At 43.6% G+C, this 24,079-nt stretch overlaps 1 protein-coding gene across 1 annotated transcript; it reads left to right on the forward strand.

Moving 5' to 3' along the window:
- The first annotated feature begins 160 nt into the window (after positions 1 to 160).
- On the forward strand, positions 161 to 23,714 carry mfsd3 (major facilitator superfamily domain containing 3). Its single transcript, XM_028995044.1, has 6 exons — positions 161 to 327; positions 1,364 to 2,126; positions 11,391 to 11,538; positions 17,393 to 17,493; positions 19,687 to 19,796; positions 22,094 to 23,714. The coding sequence occupies exons 2-6, from the start codon at positions 1,436 to 1,438 to the stop codon at positions 22,283 to 22,285; spliced, it is 1,242 nt and encodes a 413-aa protein (XP_028850877.1). The 5' UTR covers positions 161 to 327; positions 1,364 to 1,435; the 3' UTR covers positions 22,286 to 23,714.
- The last annotated feature ends 365 nt before the right edge of the window (positions 23,715 to 24,079 follow it).

The raw sequence follows: 24,079 nt of genomic DNA on the forward strand, positions 1-24,079 counted from the left end.
ATAAATTTTTAGTATGGGTGTAGGAATTTGATTGAAGAGCTAAAGTGGAAAACGGACGTTTTATATGGCAAAAACAAAATAGACGCATAAAGTGGTTTGTGGATGGTATGCATGATCTTTACTTAAATAAAGCCGGACCAGAGTGCACAGGGCACATTTCGCTGTGCACCCGCTAGGTGGCGACGTCGAGCCTCGTTTCTCGGCGCGCTCTGATTGGCTGTTCGGCCGCGTGACGTCTTCAGGCCGCGCGGAAGCTGCTGTGGCGGAATGACGGGCAACGCTGGGGAGCAGTAATGGAAAGCGGGACGTTTACTTCTTGTAAAATGGGTAAATATATATATATATATATTTGGTTCCCGAAAATGAATTTAGGGGACCCTTCTCCGCGTTTTGCGGGCTTCTGTGTCTCTGTAGTTCGTGCCAGAGACGGACCAGGGTCACCAGGCAGCTCTGGGTCGGGCTGTTGAGGGCCAGGCAGGATGGGGGGTTTCTCTTCACCTCCAGAATTCTTAATGAGTCTTAATCAGCTGATTACATTAATGTTGTGCACAACTCACTATGGTAAATATATGAAACAGAAAAATATTTAGCAAATTCTGAAAGAAAATGTTTTGCTGTTTTATCTTCCAAGATGCAAGAATTTTAGTCTGTCCGGACTTTCTCATGTTTTACTGTCATAAATAAGACCTTTTCCTATAAATAAGAATAAATAAGTTCAGTGCAATAGTTGGGTAACTGAAAGTGATGTACAAATCCGTGACCTTTATCCGTGACCTTTACTTTGCATGTGAAGTCCGGGGAATTCAGAAAGGTGATTGTGAAAAAGTTTGGCAGGAGGTGCAAAAACCCGTTACATGTAATTACCATGTAAGCATGTTCGTACCATGCAGCATTATTCGTAGTGCAATTGGCTGTATAGTATTTTAGTTTTATTTAGTACACTTTAGTTTGTATACAACTGTGTATACTGTTGTACTGACAATAAACCAATCTTGAATCGTGCTCACAAAATATGTTCCATGCAGTAAACACTTTTTTTTTTTTGTATTGAAACTGTATTCATCATTTTGCTTGGACATTGTTATCCTACTGGATTCCATTACCCGATCCACACAGTGCTGCCATTAAAGAAGGTTTAATTAACTTATGTTGAAAGTCAACTTGTTCTGTGCCAGATATAAATTCTGTATACTTGGCAGTTATTACATACCTCGGTTAGGGTGCAATGATTAGCTGTAGCTTACTCAATGTTTAATGCCTCTCCTTATCATTGGTTGTGGGTCTTGATGTGTACGCTGCCGTACATAATCCATGTCTGTAGTTAATCTGTTTTAATAAAATGTGAATATCTTTTCATTTCCAGGCTGCAAGACTCCCTTGAACCCCAAACCGATCATAACCTCATAATATGAGGTGAAGCAGATGACGGTGGAGAATGCTGAATGACAAGCTGGTCTTCCTGGGGCTCTTGTACTTTGTGCAGGGCATCCCGTATGGCCTGCAGTCGTCCCTGCTGCCCGTGTATCTGCGTGGGGCCGGCCACTCCTTCACCCGCATTAGCCTGACCAAAGTGCTGTACTTCCCATGGGTGCTGAAAGTGCTCTGGGCGCCACTGGTGGACCGGCTGGGCACCAAGCGGCGCTGGCTGGTTGGAACTGTGTTTGGCCTGGCCCTAACCTGCATGGCCAGCGGCATGTTGTCTCCGGACTCGCAGTTCCTGTACGTGGCGGGCGGTTTGCTGGCCATGAATGCGCTGGCGTCGGTTCAGGACATTGCGGTAGACGGGGCCGCGGTGCGTCTCCTTCGGGGCCAGGGTGAGCTGGGCCTGGGGAACACCGTGCAGGTTGTGGGCTACAAGGCCGGCTCTGTGTTCGCGGGCGGGGGGCTGCTGGCTGTGATCGACGTGGCCGGCTGGGGCTGGATGTTCACACTGCTGGGCTGCGTGTACGGCGGGGTGGCGCTGTTTGTCTGGGGAGCGCCCATCCTGGACGGAGAGCTGTCGAAACCCTCAGTCGAGGGCAGGAGGGCGTCCAGGGACATTACACGGCCATGGAGAGTCTGGAGGAAGCTGATGTCTGTGCCTGGCACTCCATGGACTGTTCTCTACGTCCTGACGTACAAACTAGGTAAAAGTTTCCTCTGCTGTCTGGCTATATCTTGTAAAAATGTAACGGTTTTATTCTAACTTTTATTTGCATATTTACATTGGCAGTGGTAGTAAGATTATACGAGCTGCACGTAAAATTTTGCTCTTTAGATATGTCTACATTCATGCACATCTGCACACACCAGTCTCAGAAATACACATTACACACATTTCTTATATCACTGTCTGGGAACTTTAATTATGCTTTTTCAATATGGATTATTTTCACACTGCAGTTCATTTTAATCTTTTTTTTTTTTTTTTTACGGTGCAAGTATGTAGGGCAGAAAAAATCAGGCATAAGCGGAACAGGTCAAAGGTCAAGGGTATTTGTTTTCTTGGTATTAAGGAAATGGAGCCAGTGGTATTAGACAGCATTTATAAGACGCCCTTATCCAGAGCAACTTACAGTCAGTACTTACAGGGACAGTCCCCCCTGGAGACACTCAGGGTTAAGTGTCTTGCTCAGGGACACAATGGTAGTAAGTGGGACTTGCACCTGGGTCTTCTGGTTCATAGGCGAGTGTGTTACCCACTAGGCTACTACCAGCCCAATTAGACCACACAATGTAAGAACAAGTACAGATAGATGAAGCGATCAGAGATTAAAGTGGGTTGTAAATTGATCATTTTTTTTCCAACAGCAACAATGTTTATCACAGGGAGTTTGGTCTGAAACCTGAAGAAATCAGGAATAAGATTACTGAAATGTTAATGTATGAAGCACAGCCAATCAGGCTGGTTCAGCGAGAAACGAATGCAAACACAGTGAAGCCTTGAACAGATATGACTGATTGGCAGTTTATTGCTCAGGTTTGTGATTTAGTAAATATGATCACCATAATCGACCACTCCATGCGGTCAAATGCTTTTTTTTAGGCTGTCATGCCACTTCTCACCACAAGATGGGTCTCTAGTCATTGCCTACAGTCGCGCCCAAGTGAAAGTTGAACAGGCATCATTACACCAGACCTATAATCACTGCGAGGTGGACCTAGAACACACGCGTTCCGCTTGTGCTTGTGTGTGTGTGTATTTCTGTGTACGAGTGAAAGTGAGCGGGGCCCGATTCGTGTTTGTGTTTGAGACTAGCTCCCGCAGCGTGGCTCAACATGGCATATAGATTTAGCTCCGGCCATATTGAATCAGTTGAGTTAACGTGAACAGAATTTGGTGTTTGGCAGCAGAAGGGGATTATGCAAGGATTAGCCCTTTGTCTCTTTGTGTCTGTCGCATTTCTATGTGAAGTGCGTGGAGAACATGCAGTAGGCTGCCTCATGCATCTGCGGACGTGTTGTTTTGTGTGCGCACGCATGCGTGTGTGTGTGTGTGTGTGTGTGTGTGTGTGCAGACTCCCCCTACATGACTGTTACATTTGCTTGTGTCGGGTTGATTGTCTGTATTTCTGTTATGTTCAGTGAGAGGGAGAGTCAGGGTCACACAATAATCGGATGAGCCAAACCAGACAATACCAGACAGGACGTTAGGAGTGGCAGGACCTACCTAATCTGTTTTAGGGTCCCCCTGCTCATCACCCCCCCCCCTTCTTTATTGTCATCATTATCATCACTACCAAACACAACGGCAAACAACACCCCCTCTCCATCACTCATCTTCATGATTAACCTACGACTTTTAACATTCTACAGTCTAGTCTAGGCCTGCAGATGTCTGTATAAGGGATTCCCAAATAATAACCACCAAATCCCAAGCCTTGTGGCTTGCAGCATCGTAACATACAATACAAACAGCTTCTTGCAGCATCATAATATACGATGTAATAGTCAACCAAAAGATGAATTTCAGTCAGATGGCGTTTTAAAAAACTGGGGATACTATTAACTAGCATTTACGAGTATTCCCTGTTGTCACACACACTTCTTCACCTACTAGATAGCGTCAATTAAAGCGAAAAATTGTCTTTAGTGTTTTTGTCTTTTGTTTGTGGCAAGTTTGTGTTTTTGGGGTCGTTTGTATCTGATTTCTGCATTTGGAAGGAATTCTTCACACCAAACCACCATTACATGAGACCAATTAAACCTTATTGGCAGTGTCCTGTAGTTTTGCTCCCACATGATCGACCCCTGCGCTCTCGGAGGTCAGGCCGTGGGGAGGGTCCGAGGGTGGGTGTGCCGGGCAGACAGTGGGAATGTGGCAGCAGAGACGGGTGTGTGGGATCTTGGACGGGGGGTGCGGGGGGCCAGACGGACTGCTTCCCTGGGAAGTGTCCAGGTGGGTGCGGGTGAGAGGGGGTAAGGGACGCAGGGACAGAGCTGGAGAGAGAGAGAGAGTGTCGGTCGGTCGGTCGGGGGGGTTCATTGTGAGGGAGGAAGCTGCCGCCTCTTTTCCCCTCTACCTCAGGCCCCCAACATTCACAGCAGGGCTCAGGGAGCCGAGGGGTGGGGCATGCAGGCAAGAGGCAAATATTTTCCAGAGGGAAAGAAGAGGACTGCAGGGAGGCTAAAGGGGGGGATGAATTAATGAACAGCCACCACATGGTGCTCAGCGTATGAGGGAGGGAGATGAGAACGTGGGATTGGGGGTTGGAAGAACGAAAGTGGTTTTCTAGATGCATGGACACCAAGAGATGAGTGACAGAGATCCAGGCAGAGCACCTATCATATTGCACCAATCATCCCATTACTTCTAATGGATTTATAAGCTGCTGTTATCATTACATATGTGTTATTGACCCTCACTCACAAAACACAAGACTTATTTGTGACCTATGACCAACTTATTTTACCATTTGTGGGTGGGGAGGGGTGGCGTAGGTGGTTTAAACTTTCAGATTCTCCACTCCTCGGCTGTATGACGCCCAAGTCACATGAGACAGTTCAATGTATGTAACCTCACATAAGGGTGTAGATGCTCTGTACACCATAATGTGCAGAGAGCTGAAATAGAGAAGCCCGGGGCCGAATTTCACACAACATGGATCATGCTCATCAATTTTGTTGATGAAAAGAAGAGGTCTCGCCTGGGACAGGCTGTTCTCAGTAGCTTTAAACTCTTGGTGAATGTCCACGTGTATTGTGCTTGTGTGTGTGTGTGTGTGTGTGTAGGTGGGTCTCCACATGTTTACTTGTATGTAAGTGTTTTACTGTATTTTTGCATGATAAGTTGAACTAAGTGGGAAAAATTCATACTAAAATACATTTGAAAATTGAGAGCACAATTTTTTTTTATTGTCGTGTTTGGTAAAGATGAGTAGTACATAAAACCCTCTCCAGGAAGTAATTAATTATTACTAATTATTAGTAATAATTATTAGTAATTATTTTTATCAAAAACACATGCCCCACATGCTTTGGTTGCCTTAGAGCCCTGGGTCATTACCAGTTGCAATCACAAAAAAAAGAATACAAATTCTACCACAGTGAATTCTGCATGAGTTTCACCAATCAGAACGCTTGGCAGCTACTGTCACTTTTGACTTCTGTGTACACAGACAGGGAGGAATAAAGAAAGTGAAGTGGTTGTCATTGTGAAACACTTCAGCGCAGCACACCGTGACACAGTGAAACGTGTCCTCTGCTTTTAACCATCACCCTTGGTGAGCAGTGGGCAGCCATGACAGGCGCCCGGGGAGCAGTGTGTGGGGACGGTGCGTTTATATTGCGTTGGTGAGTGAACGTCCTGGAAACACGTGTAGTGGGCAGAACCGAGAATTATATGCAACACTGCGTTTTACAACAGATTCTATTTGCTTGATTCTGCGATTTGGACTGCATTTCGCATTTTCCGCGTTGCAGAAATCATAGGGCCCAAAGCTGGTACAATTGTTTTTAAGAAAACCGGGCAATGCACTCAACTGCCATGCTCTGTATTCACCCTCTCCACACAAGACTTAGAAAAAGCATTCTGAAGCGTGTTTTAAGTTCATTTGGAAAACTGGGAGAATATAGTCTTGTCAGATGAGGCCAATATTAAACTCTTTGTTTAATATCCTGTTTGGAGTTAGCATCATGGGCTTAAAGCATATTTCACTGGCACTCTTCATATAATTGAAGAAAGGATGAATGGGAAAATGTTCCAAGACATTCCTGACCGGAAGAATGCGCCAAAAGCACACCTGAAACATACATGCCTCTAGTTTCTCCAGACACGAGTTTTGAAGCGGTCGTCACCAATAAAGGCTTTTGTATGAAGTATCTTACATCTTTACATACATTCAAAAGGAAAATCTCAATCAAATCAGTATTTGGTTGTACTACCAGTCGCCTTTAAACCAGCAAAGGGATTTGCTGGTTTTTAGGGAGACTTGCGCAAAGGCAGGCATTTTGTAGGATTATATTCAGGTGCTTCAGTTATACCAACAGTTATACCGAAAATGCCTGCTACGAAGGTGAGGTTGTGCAAGACTGTAACAAGACACAAGCGAGTTTTACTGGATCAGCAAGGCCTTTCCCAGAATTCAAAGCAAACTCTTTTGAAGAAGCACAAAGAAACTGCCAATTTTGAGGATCGTAGACGCAGTGGTCGACCGAGGAGACATCAAGCTTTTTCCCTTTGAAATTGGAAGGTGTCCAATAGTGCCATCAGCTCAGCACTGCCTTAAACTGTAGAAGCAGAGTTGACCTCCAACAAAAGCACTGTCTTCAGTGTAAAGAAGAACAAGGAATCTTGAAAGTAATTTGATATTTTCAAGTCTGTGTGGGATTACATCAGGAAACAGAAGGATTTAAGGAATCCTACAGGCACAGAAGATGTATGGTTAGTTCTTGAAGATCTTTGGAACAACCTACCAGTTCCTTCAAAAACCGTATCCCAGTGCACCTAGAAGAATTGATCCTGTTTTGAAGGCATAGGGGTGGTAGCACCAAATATTGATTTGATTTAGTTGTCTCTTCTGTTTATTTTGCTCAGTTGATTTCAGGTCAGAGGACTGAGCCGGGCATGGCCTGGGCTTGATTCTGTGAGCTTGATTGGCTAATAATATTTGCATTTAGTTACTGTTTTTTTATGGCAGAAATGGGCATTTTTCTGTCAGTAGGGATTTTTAACCCTTTCCTGAATTTTAACATTCATTTAATTTGGATTTGGATAGGACTAAAAATGTTCTATATACAACATTCAAGTATACAGAATTTCTTTCTGTTTGTTTCTGAATTGGTGATTTCAAAGCTATGTGGGTCATCTTTAATGAGAGGTACAGTATATTTAATATGTAGTTGTGTGTAGGTCTTCATTTTAACAACCCAACAACAACAATGATATTTCTTGGACTGTCACTGCCAGCTTTAGTTCATCAGTTATAAACAGATCATGTCTGTATCGTGATGTTATGTGAAGAACTGCACTTGATTGTTATATTTGTAGCTTCTTAAAGAATTCAGCTGTGTGCGTTGCCAGATTATGTTTGTCTTCTGAGCTAAATAGGTCATATTTAAATGAAAAGTATTGACTTAATAAGTGTATGCAATGGCAACTGGAATAAGCCTGCTTGACAAGTAGATGAAGATGTGAGTTAAAATGCATAAACAAACAGGACAAAAACATATAGTGTGTGGACTGGTCAATTTTTCCCGTTGGGAAAATGTTGACAGTCAGAGCAGGGCAGCTCCGGAGCAATTGATGGGACGTCTGACATTAAAGTGAAATTGTGTTTGGAACACCGCGATTCTGTGCAGAGCATCAGACCCTGGTTTGTCTCGAAAAGGTTTTTAAGGATTTTGAAGGGAGTTTGAAATGGTGCTTGCTGTCTAGTAATGAGTAATGTAGTGGTAAATAATACATTTATTGCATTAATGCATGTATTCGTTTATTTGTCCTGGAATATGATATGAAATGTGATATTGCGATTCTGCCTGGTGGAAGTTTTGATCGCAGCAAGAATTGAGGTGGTTCTCGGTGTTCCATCTTTCCACCTCTTGCCTTTCTGGCTTCGTGCACCTAACGCAGCGTCTCCCGATCCGCTTCTCTGTCTGACGCGGCCTCTCCCTCGCTCTGACTCCGGCGTACGCCCCTCCCCCTCCGCCAGTCTGCGTGTTTGTGCCGATGTCTAATGAAATCCCAGCAGAAATGGACAATTGTTGCTCTGAGATTATTTATAGAGACGTATAATCATCCGCGTTGTTTGTTTCCCTTCGCCTTCTTACCATAATTAGTTTGAAGCAGCGTAGCAGAATAACGGGCCCGGGCTCGCCGCGCCCCGCCCAGCCGGCCGAGGAAGAGCTGGGAGGACGAGGACATTGTTATGTCCCCCTGCCGGCATCCGCACGGCGGGCTCCTGAGCGGTCCGCAGCTGGGCCGACGGCGAGGCAGAGCAGCGCGATCAGAGAGATTCGCTGAGTGCGCCTCATCTTCGCCGTTTTCGCTCCGTTGTCACAGTCAATCACCGGCGGAGACCGACATTGTCACAGAGTTGTCAGCGCGCGAGCACGTGGCGTTGTCAGCGCTCACGGCAGGTTTTTTTCTTTTATTAAACGAGTCTCATAACATTCCCCCCCTTCCCCGATTTCCATTTTTCCCCTCGCCCGGATGAAGAGTTTTGTCTCTGACGGCAGTCTCTCAGCTGTCAGTCACCTCGATGTCTCCTGCTTTTACTGAAGTCAGGCTCTATAAATAATGACAGCCACTCTAAATAATCCATGGCGGCGGCGGCGGCGGCCTCCCTTCAGCCGACACCCCGGTGCCACAAACGCCTGCGCCTCTTTAACCTTTCCTCCTTTCTTCCCCCATACGGCTGTGCGCTTTCTGGGAAAAACAACTGGTTTCCTTTCCCTCGTTATGCATTTTGAGCTCTTTTATGAGATCAAATCCTAAATTGCAAAATTGATGCAGAGGTCTGGCACAAAAAAAAAAATCATAAAAGAAATAATATGCATTGCACAGAATCGGCCATTACTGCTCATCAGTGGGGTGTGTAGTGTAACCGGTTTTTCCACAAGAGCTTTACAAAAGAAACATTTACCGCAGCGTCTCACTTTCGCTAATTGCAGGTTCAGTCTCCCCTGCAGCAGCACGGTGTTGCGTGTACAATGTTAGTAACAGCAACATTTATTACGCGTGTAGCCCCAAATCACAAGCAGCGTGTCTGAATGGGCCTCAACAGAACTCTTACAGATGACACCCCAACCTTTCAGGCACAACATCCTAGATATAAGTAGGAGTTTGACACAAAACGCACCGCTCACGTGTCACTCCTGTGTTTGGAGCCCCGTGGGTACGTTGAAAATATTGGAAAGGTGAAGACAAAAGGCGCTTCATTGTGAGCCGTCCCAAACAGTATCACACACTATATCCTATCTATCTATCTATCTATCTATCTATCTATCTATCTATCTATCTCTATCTCTATCTCTCTCTCTATATATATATATATATATATATATATATATATATGAATATATGAATATATGAAAGTAATAAATACTTATTTTAAATACTTATTATTATTATGAATGTAGCTCAACTCATGATCCCGTTATCTGGGATCGATTCAGGGCAACTCTCAGTGGACTGACAATCTTCACAGACACATATGCACACACTGTTAATATATTAATAATATCTAAAATAAATTTTGGAGAAATTGACGGGCCTGTCCAGGCTTTTTCCACAGGAGTGGACTTTACTCATTAAGCGGCCATAATAAGTGGCGGTCTTAATAAAGTGGCCGATAGAGCAGGCGGTCTTAATAACGTGGCCGATGGAGCAGGCGGTCTTAATAAAGTGGCCGATAGAGCAGGCGGTCTTAATAACATGGCCGATGGAGCAGGGGGTCTTAATAAAGTGTCTGATGGAGCAGGCGGTTTTAATAACGTGGCTGATGGAGCAGGCGGTCTTAATAAAGTGGCTGATGGAGCAGGCGGTTTTAATAAAGTTGCCTTTCCAACTATGGTACTGGTTTGTGGTTCCCACCGAATCAACCAGTATATCAGACCTTTGACATTTTGGCCAGGCCTCCCCATTATTGTTGTGCGTTGCAGGGTCTTAGTGCGGCGGCCTTGAACGTAACATGTGTTCTTTTCCTTTTTCCTGTTTTTCTGGGTTTTCCCGATCCCCCTGGCTGCCCCAACACATCTGATATGTCGGATTGTGCGTCTCGGCTCTCGTTCGCTACCTTCCAACGGCTACCCGCAGGGCGCCAAAAACCTGTTGTAACACAAGAATAAATGGTCTGTTATACTGACATGCCCAATTAATTCACTCGTTCACTCACTATCCATTACCGCTTATTCCTAATCAGAGCCCATGTCGGTACTTTGGGTGCAGGGCAGGGAGCCAGCCCACACATACACACACACACACACACAAACACACACACCAGTCATTCACACACTGTACATACAGACAAGAGAGTCGACAATCCACATAGTGTATATGCCTTCGGGCAGTGGGAGGAAACTGGAGAACCTAGAGGAAACCAGTGCCAATGTGAGGAGAGCATGCAAACTCCACACACACACATAAACAAAGACAGAGTCGGGATTTGATCTCACAACCTTGGGAGTCACAATTATATTAATTTTTTTTCTTCCCCAAAAACCATTTAAATGTATTGAGTGTATCAGCCGCCTGTCCTTGTTACTGTCTGGTGGCCATTGCTGTTACATGTTATCAGAAGTAGATACCTGTCATATACAAGATCTACATTTCACTTGTCAAGACTGTCTGGCAAGCGAAAGCATGACCACATTACCACGATTCTGGCCTCACTTCATTGGTTACCAGTAAAGTTTAGGATAGAGTTTAAGATATTGCTAACTGTATTTAAAGCTCTTAATGGGTCTGCACCTCAGTACCTCTGTGACTTTCTCCACATCTACAGTCCAGCAAGACAGCTTTGGTCATCTGATCAGCTGCTCTTGACCACCCCTAGCCCTGGTATGTTAGATCTGCTCTCGCTCCAGAGGTTTTTAAGACAAGGTTAAAACTCCTCTTTTCTCTGCAGCTTTTAGTTAGAACTGAGTGAGGAGCGATGCTTATTGTTATTTTTATTACTTTTATTGCTTTATGTCCTGCTTTTAAGTTTTTTTTTTATTTTATGTTCTAAATGTTTTGTGCTTAGTAGCATTTGTTATTAGCTGTCCATTTTATGTGCACATGACCTGTACAGCACCTTGTATAGCACCTTGTACAGGTAATGTGCAGCACCTTGTCAACTGGTTGTTTAAAGGTGCTCTATAAATAAACTGAACCTGAACCTGAACAGTTCTGGGGAAGTTTTCATATCTGTGGTCAGAGTGGACCTGTTATCTGCTCAACTCGCTTTTCTCTGCGGATTCCTGTCTCTCAGGTGAGCAGGGTGCTATCTCCATGTTCCCGCTGTTCCTGCTGGATCACCACATGACTTCTCGGGAGCTGGGCTTCTGGAACGGTGTGATTGCCATGGCATTTTCGATTGGGGGATCCTCGCTGGGGGGCTTCCTGCTCTCACAGTACAGGTATGGCTTCCTGGAGAAAAAGAAGGGATTTGGTCCGGTTCATTATTTCTTTCTTTTACATGTACACACATAAATAGAACATTAAAACCATCCTATGAATGTGAGACCTGCAGACCTTCACTGTCATGCAACAAGCATGAGGAGCCAGCCATGTGCCTTTTACTTGCTGTTGGACTGTACTGAGCTCAAACACTCTGAAATGTTAACCCACTGTAATACAAGAGTGTACATACAAAGGGAGGGTAGAAATAGTTCTGCAAAGGTACATTTTAAATAAATAAATTCAGATTTTTTTATATGAAACGCCTACATTTGGTGGCCTAACCCCTAACCGCTATGATGTCAAACTAGGAGGATTCATGCTTCAGTCTTGTGTGAGAGAAATCCTCATTGAATAACATTCTAGTAATTAGGCTACTCGTATATGTTTGTTGTTGGGGATGCTATCAGAATCAGTTTGATTCCATTGGATGCAATAATAAGTGTGAAGTGTATTAGATTAGATTAGCATTGTAATTTTGGATCAGGATAGCTCTGCTGTTTATGAGAGTGATTGCTTGAGGGAAGAAACTGTTCATCGATTAAAATGTAGCTTAGTAGTTGTTGTTATGCAGGTTACCGCCCAGTTGTCACATTTGCAGACTTTTATCTTTTTCTTTATTTTAACCCCGCCGTTTGTTGGACACATCCTCTGCACCAGAGCATCAGATTCTCCTCAAAACCTCAACATCAGACAAGGCCAGAGATGGAGCAACAGGCCGAGCCCTGGTTTCATTACAATGATATTTAATAGCTTATATTAAAGCATAAAGCCATGCTGGATCTGTCAGAAATACAATGTTTGGAGGAAGGAACTCTTGCCTAAGGCACCAAATAGGTTAGGTTATTGAGTTATTCCTTCTGATAATAAGCATCTGTATCAAATATAGTTTTTTTTACAATTGAATAATTGCAAATGAGTATAATGAACTTGATTCCAAGGCAAAATTATGCTGCCCAATTAGATTTATTATGAGACACACAGTCATCAAAGAGTAACTGCATTGTTCTTTACACACAAACACACACTCTTCTTTCACTATCCATTTTCCCGTTGTTTCTCAAAAATATGGCCTTTCTCAACTGAACTCTCTCACTACAGTCCTCCACCCATCCCACCCCCAGGGATGGTGTGTGTAATGGAAGTAAACACAGCCCTGTGTGAGAGCTGAGAGTCTCTCCGGGTGAGGTGTGAGGTGATGGGGCTGCCGCGCTCATTTCTCAGGCAGGTGAAGGGGCCTGAGAGCGGAGACGCAAGCACAGGGCTTCCTGGGGCTTTTCTCTCCGATGGGCCCTAATGGACATATTGCGAATGTTAGCTTTTAAAAGACAGAAAACGTTGGGAAAATGAGGGGAAAAAAACTGTATTAAAGTTAAAAGTACATATAAATAGTTCCCAAATTTGTCATAGCTTTAAATATGCATTTATTCTTAAGAATTGTGATCAATTCATTGAACAATATGCAAATAATTAATAATTTGAATTTATTGACAGCCTGATAGGTATACAGACTGCAGGGTGGTCTGCCAAACCTGGAAGCTACTTGCTCTTCATGTCCTTAGTTCCATTTTTGCTAGCGAGTAAATATTTCTGTCATCCAGAGCACAGCCTTGTTCCTGGGTAACATCCCTCCCCATGGATGTGTCCTGGACTTCCGCGGTCCCAAATGTTAAACTCCTGAAATTCGCATAAAACACCACAGTCATTCAAGGACTCATTCAAGATGAGGTAGTCTAGGCATCAGACGGTGATATGGTACCAAACAAACCAAAAAACCTAGAGCTTAAACACATTCAAGACTGTGAAGGAAACTTCCCTCATCACTTCTTCCCTCTCGCCATATCTGGCAGCCCTGTTTCAACTGTGGAGACATTCAAGTTTTTGGGTACCACTATTCATGAAGTGGAACAGAAGCTGCTGCTGCAGCTGCAGCCGCCAAACAGGACAGGAATAGCCTGCAACGGTCAATAAGAACTGCAGAAAGAAACACTGCCCCCCTGCCCTCCGTCCAGGACTTCAAGATCCAGGGAACCCGCGGGAGAAAATCCTCTCTGACCCCTAACACCCGGGACATGATGTATTTGAACTCCTCCCCTCTGGCAGATGATATAGAAGTCTGCGCACCAGAACCCCGACAGGAACAGCTTCTTCCAATGATTGACAGCTCTCACACAGGCTTCCTCATTCTGGATAACAGTGTGTATGTAAAGAATAGCTTCACCATATTATTCATTATCTGCAGAATCCTAATTCCAGTTTATTCTTTTCGTGGAACATGTTCATGCATTCATTAACGGAACATGAGAACATATAGTTTAGGCGTGGTTCCGTGTATTGAGATGGAAAATAAAATTGCACAGTTGTTCTTCTGTTAAAACCTGCGCCTCTCATTCTCATTTAAAAAAAAAAAAAAATCTTGGTTTTGGTTTACATTTTGCCCTCTAGGTAATAAAAGGGCACACACATACAGTACAGGCCAAAAGTTTGGACACACCTTCTCATTCAATGTGCTTTCTTTAGTTCATATACTATGAATGAACACATGTTATGTACTTAACAAAAAGTGGAGACCTGGCCTCCAGTCACTAGACCTGAACCCAATCCAGAGGGTTTGGTGTGAGCTGGACCGCAGAGTGAAGGCAAATGGGCCAACAAGTGCTAAACACCTCTGGAAACTCCTTCAAGACTGTTGATAAAGCATTTCAGGTGACGACCTCTTGAAGCTCTTTGAGAGAATGCCAAGAGTGTGCAAAGCAGTAACCAGAGCAAAGAAACTAGAATATAAAACATGTTTTCAGTTATTTCACCTTTTTTTGTTAAGTACATAACTCCACATGTGTTCGTTCATAGCTTTGATGTAAATGGTCATGAAAATAAAGAAAACACATTGAATGAGAAGGCGTGTCCAAACTTTTGGCCTGTACTGTACATGCTATCGGGTTATTGGTTTCACCCGGGGAAAACTTGATGTAATGGTGTCTATAAATAACATAAGAGCCGTCGGCGCGCTCTGTCCATCTCTCCTGATGAAGGTGCGAGAAAGTCCAGTGTGGCTAGAACAAACCGCCTGTTGTCGGGTTCCGATCGCACTAAATGTCATCCTTCCTCCAACTGAATTGTCTCGCGTCAGTAATCAGACACTTTGCAAATTTGCCGCTGAAAGGAGGGCCAGCTTTTCTCAGAAGCGTGTCTCGGAGTGCGGGACCGCTCTTTTCTTTTTGCCTTCTTGAAGGCTTTTTGAATGCGGCGGTAGGAATGTTAAGTTTCACACGCAGGGGTGCATTTACCTGACACTGTATGCATTCAGCCCAGCTTCCCACAGATTGGGTTTCCCACCTCCGCCCCCCCACACCCCTTGTCCATTCAGGGCCGCTAAAAGCTAATTTGGACACTTATCCCAGTCCCATCTGCAACGCTCGAGTGGCCAAAAACTGACCCCCTTACACAGATCGGCATCGGCAATCTGAGAGCGTAAATCTTATCTCGGGCCGGGGCCTGCGTGATTCACCGTTTCCACACTCGTTTTCATTCTCTCCCCATCACTGCTGAAAGAGCAGAAATATGAAAGAGTGTCATTGAGAGCAGTGGAAAGGAAAAGGAGCTTGGAATTTACAAAAAAAAAAAGAAATGACTTTGCATAAGAATGACGGCAGATTGGCTTTCTCTCGTGTGGCAGAGCAGATTGCTGGTTCTTATGGGCCCTGCTTCAAAGTGGACGGCAGAATGACTTGACAGAAAATACTCTCTACCTGTTTGTCCACTGCGAATTAAGAAAAAACAGAGACAGAACAAAAAAACAGGAATTAATCAAGTCAACTAGAAATAGCTGAACATCTATTTGCAATGACAGCAAATTAGTCATTTCTTCTGGTTAATTATATTCGGGCCAAAGTTGGCTTCCACCACCATTTATATTCGTATTAACCTTGTGGTCCTCTGTCCTCCGGCCGATACTGGATAGGCTGCTGTCGGACGCTGTAGGGTGAATGATACAACTTGTTGAGTACCTGTGCTGAAAAGGTCCATCACCTGGTAGTGGAACCTTTGGTATCGGAGCAGCAAGCATTGGTCAAAGTGCAGGGTGGAACCGAACATGGCAGGTTGAGAAGCACGCTCCGTCTTGTCGTGCCAGTTCGCCTTGCTTGTTGTCTCCTCACTCTTCAGTGATACTGGGCGCCGTTTCTGAACTGCCACTGAACGCTGCCCTAAGCGCTAAGCAAAGTTTGTTCACTTGCGTAAGATCTAAGTTGATTTACATAAATAAATAGAAAAAACACCTTTTAACCTTTAATTATGTTTGCATAGGGAACGCAAAACAGTTTTTGTCATTTGTGATACACAGCACAGCACACGGTGACACAACAAAATGTGTCCTCTGCTTTTAACCCATCACCCTCAGTGAGCAGTGTACTTCAGCTGGTCAGCGTTCAAACCTGCAGTGTTTCGGCTTTCTTACCCGCTAGGCCACCACTACCCCAGTAATAAAAGGAAAGTATTGTCTAGCACAGGTTTGCATCTTCCAGAATGAGAAAGTAATGTGTGTGACAGCTGTCAATCATTGTGCTCCTTCCATTTTACATGTTCTGAATGACAGAAATAATCACACACCAGCAAAAAGGGTAGCAAGCAAACCCCACACTCTTAGCAAAATAAAAAATGGAAAATAATGCCCTCTCTTAACAAAATGTTTTACTTGTCACCACTAAAACAGTCCTCGATAATAAAATAAAAATGCTGATATAACTAACCTCAGTAACTGGACCCAATATCTAACTTACCGTTTATGTCTCAGGGAAATGTCTCAAGGACCAACTAAAATATTTACATTAGAGTCACGCCCAACCTCTGACACTTCCTGTGACCTCACTGCTCTTCTTTTAGAACGGACCACTATTCTAGCCCATCTAGCTTCGTATCTAGCTGACAGGCGTCGGTTCATATCGGTTCTAAGTTCTGAATTGCCAGCCAAGGTGTCTAACAGGGTTCAGTTATTGGTCCCCTTTACTGGAATTTACATGCTCCTGCTCGGATTTTAGACTTCATGTCAATGATGTAAAGCAACCATGGGAAATTATGATGTATAATGTGTGTATAAAATAAGAACACAGTGGCCAGTATTCTTTTTTTCTATTAAAAATAAAAGTATACAAATTTGCCAAAGTAACGCAATTTATTAGAATAATTTTGCCTTCTGTTAGCTACAGAAATGATAGTCCTGGTCATCACGCAAAACTTTTCACAGGTTGAAAATGACTGAAAAGAAATTTTGAGTCAAATTTTGATTGCTCCAGCGAAGAGAGTGAACAAGGCATAATTTCATTTTGATGCTAAACGTGTAGAGTGTGACGCCAGGACTTGTTAAATTGCTCGGTTATCAATTAGAGCAATTCACAGTAGGAAACCCAGATATGATTTCAAATGACAACGCACCCCAAAGACCCCCAGGCGAAAACCCTTCCCCACTGTCCAGCATCTTGCCTGATTGGCAGGGCTTTCTGTGGGTCTTGTGTTCTGGCATTGCGTTAATCCACGTGTGACTGGGAGGTGCCTGTGAGTGGGCCGGCTGATGGTCACTAATTAGCCTCGCGGTAATCAGCCCGTCACTGGGGATCTTGTTGGGTTATTGATTATCCTATGAACCAGGCACACCAGGAGGTTCTTAAACTGCTGACAGCGAATCAATCAGTGTGTCTGGGGAGATTCAGAGGCGCGTGTTTTCTTGTGTTTGCATGAACCAGTGCTGTATCTAAACCGCCCCTGCTTTGCTTAGTCTCTAGTTTTGACCCGATGCTATGTGTTGTTTCGGTTCTGCAGTAACGGACCTCTGATGAGGCGCGTCTTTGTGATGCGGACAGTCAGCATGATCTTTCAGTGCTTCCTGTTAACCATGCTGGAGACCTCACCGCTGATAAAAGGTACGCGCACACACTATCCTGTTCACCCTGAAATATAGTCATGCAGCATCTTATCCACACTGGCATTTGCACACAGCACTGCTCCACAATTATGACAATGGATTATTTTTGCAATTATATTTTATCGATGTTACAGTTGTAGTTTGCTTTGGTTTAATCGAACTTGCCCTTCATCAAACAGTTTCCCCAACAACCTGCATGTAGGTTTTCATGCTATATAAAAACTGATGCAATTTTCACGGTTTAAATTCAAACAGGCCGCTCACCCGCTGATCACTTCAAAACGTCTTGTTAAAATTTGTTTATGCATGCGAGGGTTCCAGGAGGCTGGTGGGAAATCCTCTCCATGTGGTGAAGATGCCTTCACGAAGGGCATCCACAGTCATCTTGCCTGATCAGAAGATCATGATCATAGGATGGTCCAAAACTGCGACATTGTTGGAAGACCCAGTCATTACCGCTCGGACGAGGGCCCAGATGGATACCTGCTGCAACATCTCTTCATAGTCAGCTGCTATTTGACGCCTCTGCACAACCTGCGGCATCATACTTCCGTTAAAGCGGAAAAAAACGGGAAGCCATTATATCTTTGCCATCAGGAGAAAATTCTGCCCTGTTGATGATAACGGGATAAAAGCAAACCAATGTTATATATTATAGAACGGATGTCTGACCAAACACAAGGGCTATCATAATTAATGTGTTTGATTAATTACCATACTAACACAATTATAAATTATAAAACGCATAAATTTACTTCCTGTGTGGATCTGACCTATGACATATTTATCCTAGACAGAGACAATTCCTACACAAAGATGGAGACAGACAGTGAAGGAATTTTAGGGCCGATTTTGTTTAGACTTATTCTTAAAACAGAGATAAGGCTGCTGCCGCAGAAACTGTGATGCGTCCGCACTGCGCCTGCGTCACACACACATGACCAAACAACACAGGTCCATGTGACATGCGCTCCACTGCATATGTGGGTGCATCGTCCGAATCAGCAATTAGATAGAATTTCATAAGAAACAAAGGACTTTGTCCCATATAGTGACCATGTCTGACCGAAATAAGTGAATTTAACAAACCTATGGGCAAATCTGCCCAGAACTCTGCAGTAGGCTGCGATATTGAACTTCTGTTGAACAGACTTCAGTTATTATTCTCAGCAAATTCACACTGTTCACTTTGATAAGTGCGTAGCTCCAAAGGGCTCCCTTTCTCCCTCGCCAACTCTTACAATGTTTATTTAATGAAAATAAGAAAAAGAAATGGAAAAGCTCTGCATTTTGCCTGTTTTACTTGCCATTTCTGCCAATGAACGTTTTTTTTCTCTCCCCTCTCTCTTTTTTTCTTAGAGAATGCATGCTTGACAATGTTCCCTTTGCACTCAGTGCTGAACAGGAATAGACCCCACCACCAATCTTCCGACTGAGCTACAGCTCATCCACACATCGAAGAAAAAAAAAAAAAAAAAGACTGATGAAATTCAGCGGGAAATTTTTAATTTTGCATGAGACACTCCACATCCCATGAGCTGATTTCTATGTCTGTGGTTCCTTGATAAGTAATGGAGGAGTCTTGTTAGGCAGAACTAAACATTTCCAGTGAATTATTCAGCAGCACGTGGATGCAGGAGACGCTTGACGTCTGCGACGGACTCTGTCTGCATTATAGACGGAATAAGAGCAGACAGCGGTCTTCTTCCCACGTCTCCAACCCAGATCTCCACACTTTCTCACAGGGTCATGTCTTCATTCCAGTGCGCGTGGTTCTGTTGTCACAATGTCGTGCACTTTACTGTACTGAACTGGAGCTAAATGGGCAGGATTATGCCCACCACTGCCGGCTGACTGTTTCATGGCCCCGGCTGAAACGCATTACTGCTTCTGGGATCTCTGTTTGGAGATCTGCACTGAACATCTTCACCCCAAGTGCACAGTCAAAGCAGAGCGAGGTGCTCTTCGGTAGCGAACAAAAGCCATTACTCCTGAAAGAGCCTTGACCAACCAGAACCCTGGAAACCACCTCAGGTCAAGACTGGGTGTCCGGAGTCCAAGAAATGCACAGTGCTCTTCATTTTAAAGTGCACCTTGTGTACAGCCTGTAAATATGAGCAAGGGGGGAAAAACATTCTTTAAATCGGATTTTCGGGGTTTTCAGTAGCTTTTTTGTGTGTTGTTTTTTTAGGCTTGGCGATCTCGAGCCTGAGTGTGCAGCATTTTCTGGGAGGACTGATAACCACCCTCACCTTCACCACCATGATGCACTGCACTCAGAGGGCAGAGGAGAGCATACAGGTATAGGACTCTATATGTGCGTTAACACTGGGACCCCACACTGAGACAAAAGCAACACAAACACTCCCCTGTCTAGCTGTCGAACGCCTGAGGACTCGCTCATCCGAAATGCCAGAAACACGTCTGTCAATCACTGGGAGAGCTCAGCAGCCCAGTTAACATCAAAGGGAAAATTCATGTCTCTCATCTGCAGGTACAATAGCCCAAAGATTCTAAATCCGGGCTATTACATACATTGTAAAAGCCCTAAATATATTGCAAAAGATTGGAATATAAGTTATTACCTGCAGTAATTAAGAAAGAAGCATGACCTTTAATGATGTTTATGCATGTGGCAAACTAATGCATCTGGTCATTTTTTTATGTTGAAGGTGCCTGGTTTATTATACATGATAGCAGCGCAGTATATACCAACAACAATCAAGACAACAAGGATATGCTGAATACGTTAAATAAGGAATAATGGGAGCAGGATTGGAAGGTGACTGTACATTCACCAGTAAAGTGGCGTGATTTCACAGGCAAGGAAATCTCCATTAGTTCAAGGTCAGAGACAGACCTTGAACCAAGGATCACTGCAGGATTACTTCCTCATTTACATCCCTGTCCCATTACGGGAATGGAAAGAACTGGGTGAGGTATGTGTGGGGATTCTCCAGGCCGGTCTTATGTAATGCTTGACACTGAAGCGCCTCACCTGAAAAGCAAAAACACAACAGGGAGGAGATGTTCGCCTGCCCTGGCCGACACAACGCTCTCCTGCGTTTCCTTTAAATGACCTTCCTATATAGAATTAGATCGTGTCCTGTGTTCTCGATGTTCACATCAACTCCTGCAAACAGCAGCCAGCTGTGACTTTGTTAGCTTTATCCGGTTAGCCCTAGTTTCTTTTTTCCCTTCCATCTCTCTCTCTTTTCCAGCATTTTTTTACTTGTCTTTGACAACTTCCTTTGTCCCATTTAAACTGGGGCATCGATGCCTGGAGGTGATCATTCACAGCTTTTCCAGCATCACTCAATCAACTCTAAAGGTGATGAATTATTATCACTTAAAAAAAAAAAAGACGAGAGGGAAGAAACTCCAAGAGGATACGTTTGTGTGTCTCAGTATGCGTGCTATTTTAAAAGTCCTTAATGATAGAATAATAATCATAAAAATGATCTGGAGAATGACTATGATAACCTCTGGGTTAATTTAAAATGTTCATATGACACACAAAGATCCACAGGCATGTATGTGTGAGTGTGTGTGTGTTTTTTTTTTTTTTTTTTTTTTTTTAAGGTCAAAGCCAGTGACAGGAAACTGATACTGTGAGTGTTTAGGGCCCAGGAGGGGGAAACAGTATACGTTAAACAAGTTTGCTGGAAAGAAAGTCCTTCGCTTTACACATGGTCACCATAGGAAGGATCCCAGTTCAAGCCAAAAACGACCAATTGTGGTCAACGACTCCAAAATTAGCCTGTAAAATTTACATGCTGTGTTTCATAGTGTGCTTAAAAGTGATCTAGAGCACTAAGTGTACTGCCAACAATTAACTATTGTCTGAAATCACAGTACGGTAATCAGGAGCCTATTAGGGGCCTTGTATTGAAGTATTTTGAAAATGTATCGTGTTACGCTGCCTTTTAGCCATGCCCCTGTGGTCTCTACAATGCACAGAGCAGATGAAATCATGACTTCCAGGTTTTCCAGTGTAATCGGGACACCCCTGGGAAGTGCACCCCTCCTCCCCATATGTCCATTTAAAAGTAATGATTGCTCTTATCAAAATGGTGTGCTCCGCTCCGAGATGGGCCTGAGATTTTCTCTGGTGCTTTCTTCTCAGGCGGATTTGGAGTTGGTGGATTTCGTTGTCATTCTTGGCCTGGTCACTAATCTCTAAGCGATCTGTGACTCAGGCCCTATCTGAATATGAGAGGTGGGAAAAATAAAATGGTAAAATTGACCATGGCGCTTTGCATTCCGCCAGGACAGCATTTAGCATATCAGCAATTTAGGTTTTAATATTTCTGAATGACTGTTGCAGTAATAAACATATACAAATTTAGAAATCTGTGAGTTGGAGGTACCTGCATGCAGCTCCTGTAAAGATGGCAGATAGCCAGACTCCCACCATTTGAGTGTGTTTGTACTGATTTTGTTCACCAGTCCTGATTCACAGGAACATCTGTCTTCTTTGCGTACTTATATTGGGTTTTATATTGCCCGGTGACACCACAACATTATTTGATTATGCGTTCCATGTTTTCCACACTCCCTGCACTTTGTCCACTCTGCATCTCTTCTTTGATCTGTAGGCAACTCATTACAGCTTCCTGGCCACTCTGGAGGTGCTGGGGAAGCTGAGCTTCAGTGCAGTGGCAGGGGGCCTGGTGGATGCGGTGGGCTTCCCAGTGGCCTTCCTGATCTTCCTCTTCCTGGCTATAGCCACCAACATCCATGTCTGGAATGCCACAGAAACTGGACCACTAAAGGAGCCGCCACAGTGACGTGTGACATGGCATTATATGTGTGTGTGTGTGTGTGTGTGTGTGTGTGTGTGGTCGGTCAAATGAAAGCAGACTAACTTGCATTCAGACCGCCGGTAGGATTCAGTCACATTCATGCCATTCAGTCACATTTAACCACCATTTACAGTTTACTACACAATTTTGACAGAATACCTGCACGGTTGGCCATCCTACATCATTTCCCAGTGACCTTGTTTAAATGCAAAGTGGTACTCCTGTCTCAAACCCCCCCTTAAAGTTATAATTGGTTAGAGTGCATGAAAGGTGGCTCATTTGCTAATGTACACTGTGGAGTTAAGCACAATTTGTCAGCTTTAGCACAGTTGCACTGTGAATCTATGTAATTTACAGAAAAAAAGACTATTCCTATAACCATGTCTGATCTACTTTACTGTACTGCACAAAATCCAGCAGTAAATATAAATATAAACAGGTCGCACAGCTCAATGCACATTAATAATAAGCAAAAAAATTATAATAATTTTAGCACTACAGCTGTTGTACGCTCATTAATCTGAATAGCCTTGCGCAATTATGCAATTCCATTAAAGTAATAACACACAAAATTAATAACCAAATACAAATGTGTGCATAATCCACATTATACAGTGGGAATCTGTTTTAGAATGTAAATGTTAAATCATGTTGCTAAAGAAATGGACTGTAATTGCGGTATTAAGGTGTTTTCATTTTGTCTCCATAAATGACACATGACTTTAGTAATAAAGATGGTCTAACGCTGGAATAGTGCTCATTGAGAGACACATTTGAATGTTTAACATTAACATCCCATAAAACAAAGGAAACAATATCAATCTTCCTCTCGTGTAATTTTTAATGTATTTTTTATGTTTTGAACTACATGTGCATTTCTGTGATCTGTGTCTTATTCTTATCTGTGTCAAAATCTGTGTGTGCAGTGGGTCTTTGTAACTGTACAGCTAGTCAGTGTGCCATTACCATTGTTTTTTTTTTCCCAGTGTATGCCAGAATTTAAAAATTTGGTTTACTGTACGCCTGTTTCCTGAACAGTGAATGCGGTTGATGTTGCGAATTTTGATTATGTTAAATAGTAACAGATTTGAGATACCCAGGTGCACCTCTAATGAATAAGTGGAAAATGTTGAATATTTTAGGGTCCACCCTGGATCAATGACAACTTTATCATTACATAACAACGTGTTGTTAATGCAATAACATGTAAACGGAGTCTGGCCTCATGCCCGGGCCCCTGGAAGTTGAAGTTTAAAAGTGTCTGCAGGAAAAATGCCGTGGTCTGTATTCTCTGAGCCATTTACACATCATACTGATGGGCAGTCATATCAGTTTCCATGTTCAGCATTAGGACAAGTTTTCACTGAGGCGCATACCATCTTCTGGCACTAATAAAGACAGAGCTGCACTAGTATTGCATGTTTCTCGGTTTTCTGTCTTTGCATCTGAATGGATTTGCCATTGGTCACACTAATAGATTCAGACGTCCCCAACCCCCCCACGTCAGTGGTCCACCTGAAACCTGTCCTCCTAGGCAACTAATTCTCCAGGGATACAACCTGCAAGAGCCACTTCTGCTCTTGGTTGTGCTTGTGAACAAAGTGTGTCTTGAACCTGACCTCCAGCTAAAATGGTCCACTGATTCAACAAGCCGTATGAATCGGATTAATGAGGCCTCTGGTAACCTCTCTGTAGGCTTCGCACTTTGTATGCTGGTAGGGGGTGGTTCACAGAAACGCATGTTATCGCTCTTGCACGTTCTCACAATAGGTGCGTTCA

This window comes from Denticeps clupeoides, chromosome 11 (genome assembly GCF_900700375.1).
Source record: "Denticeps clupeoides chromosome 11, fDenClu1.1, whole genome shotgun sequence".
In the NCBI taxonomy this organism is placed as follows: Eukaryota; Metazoa; Chordata; class Actinopteri; order Clupeiformes; family Denticipitidae; genus Denticeps; species Denticeps clupeoides.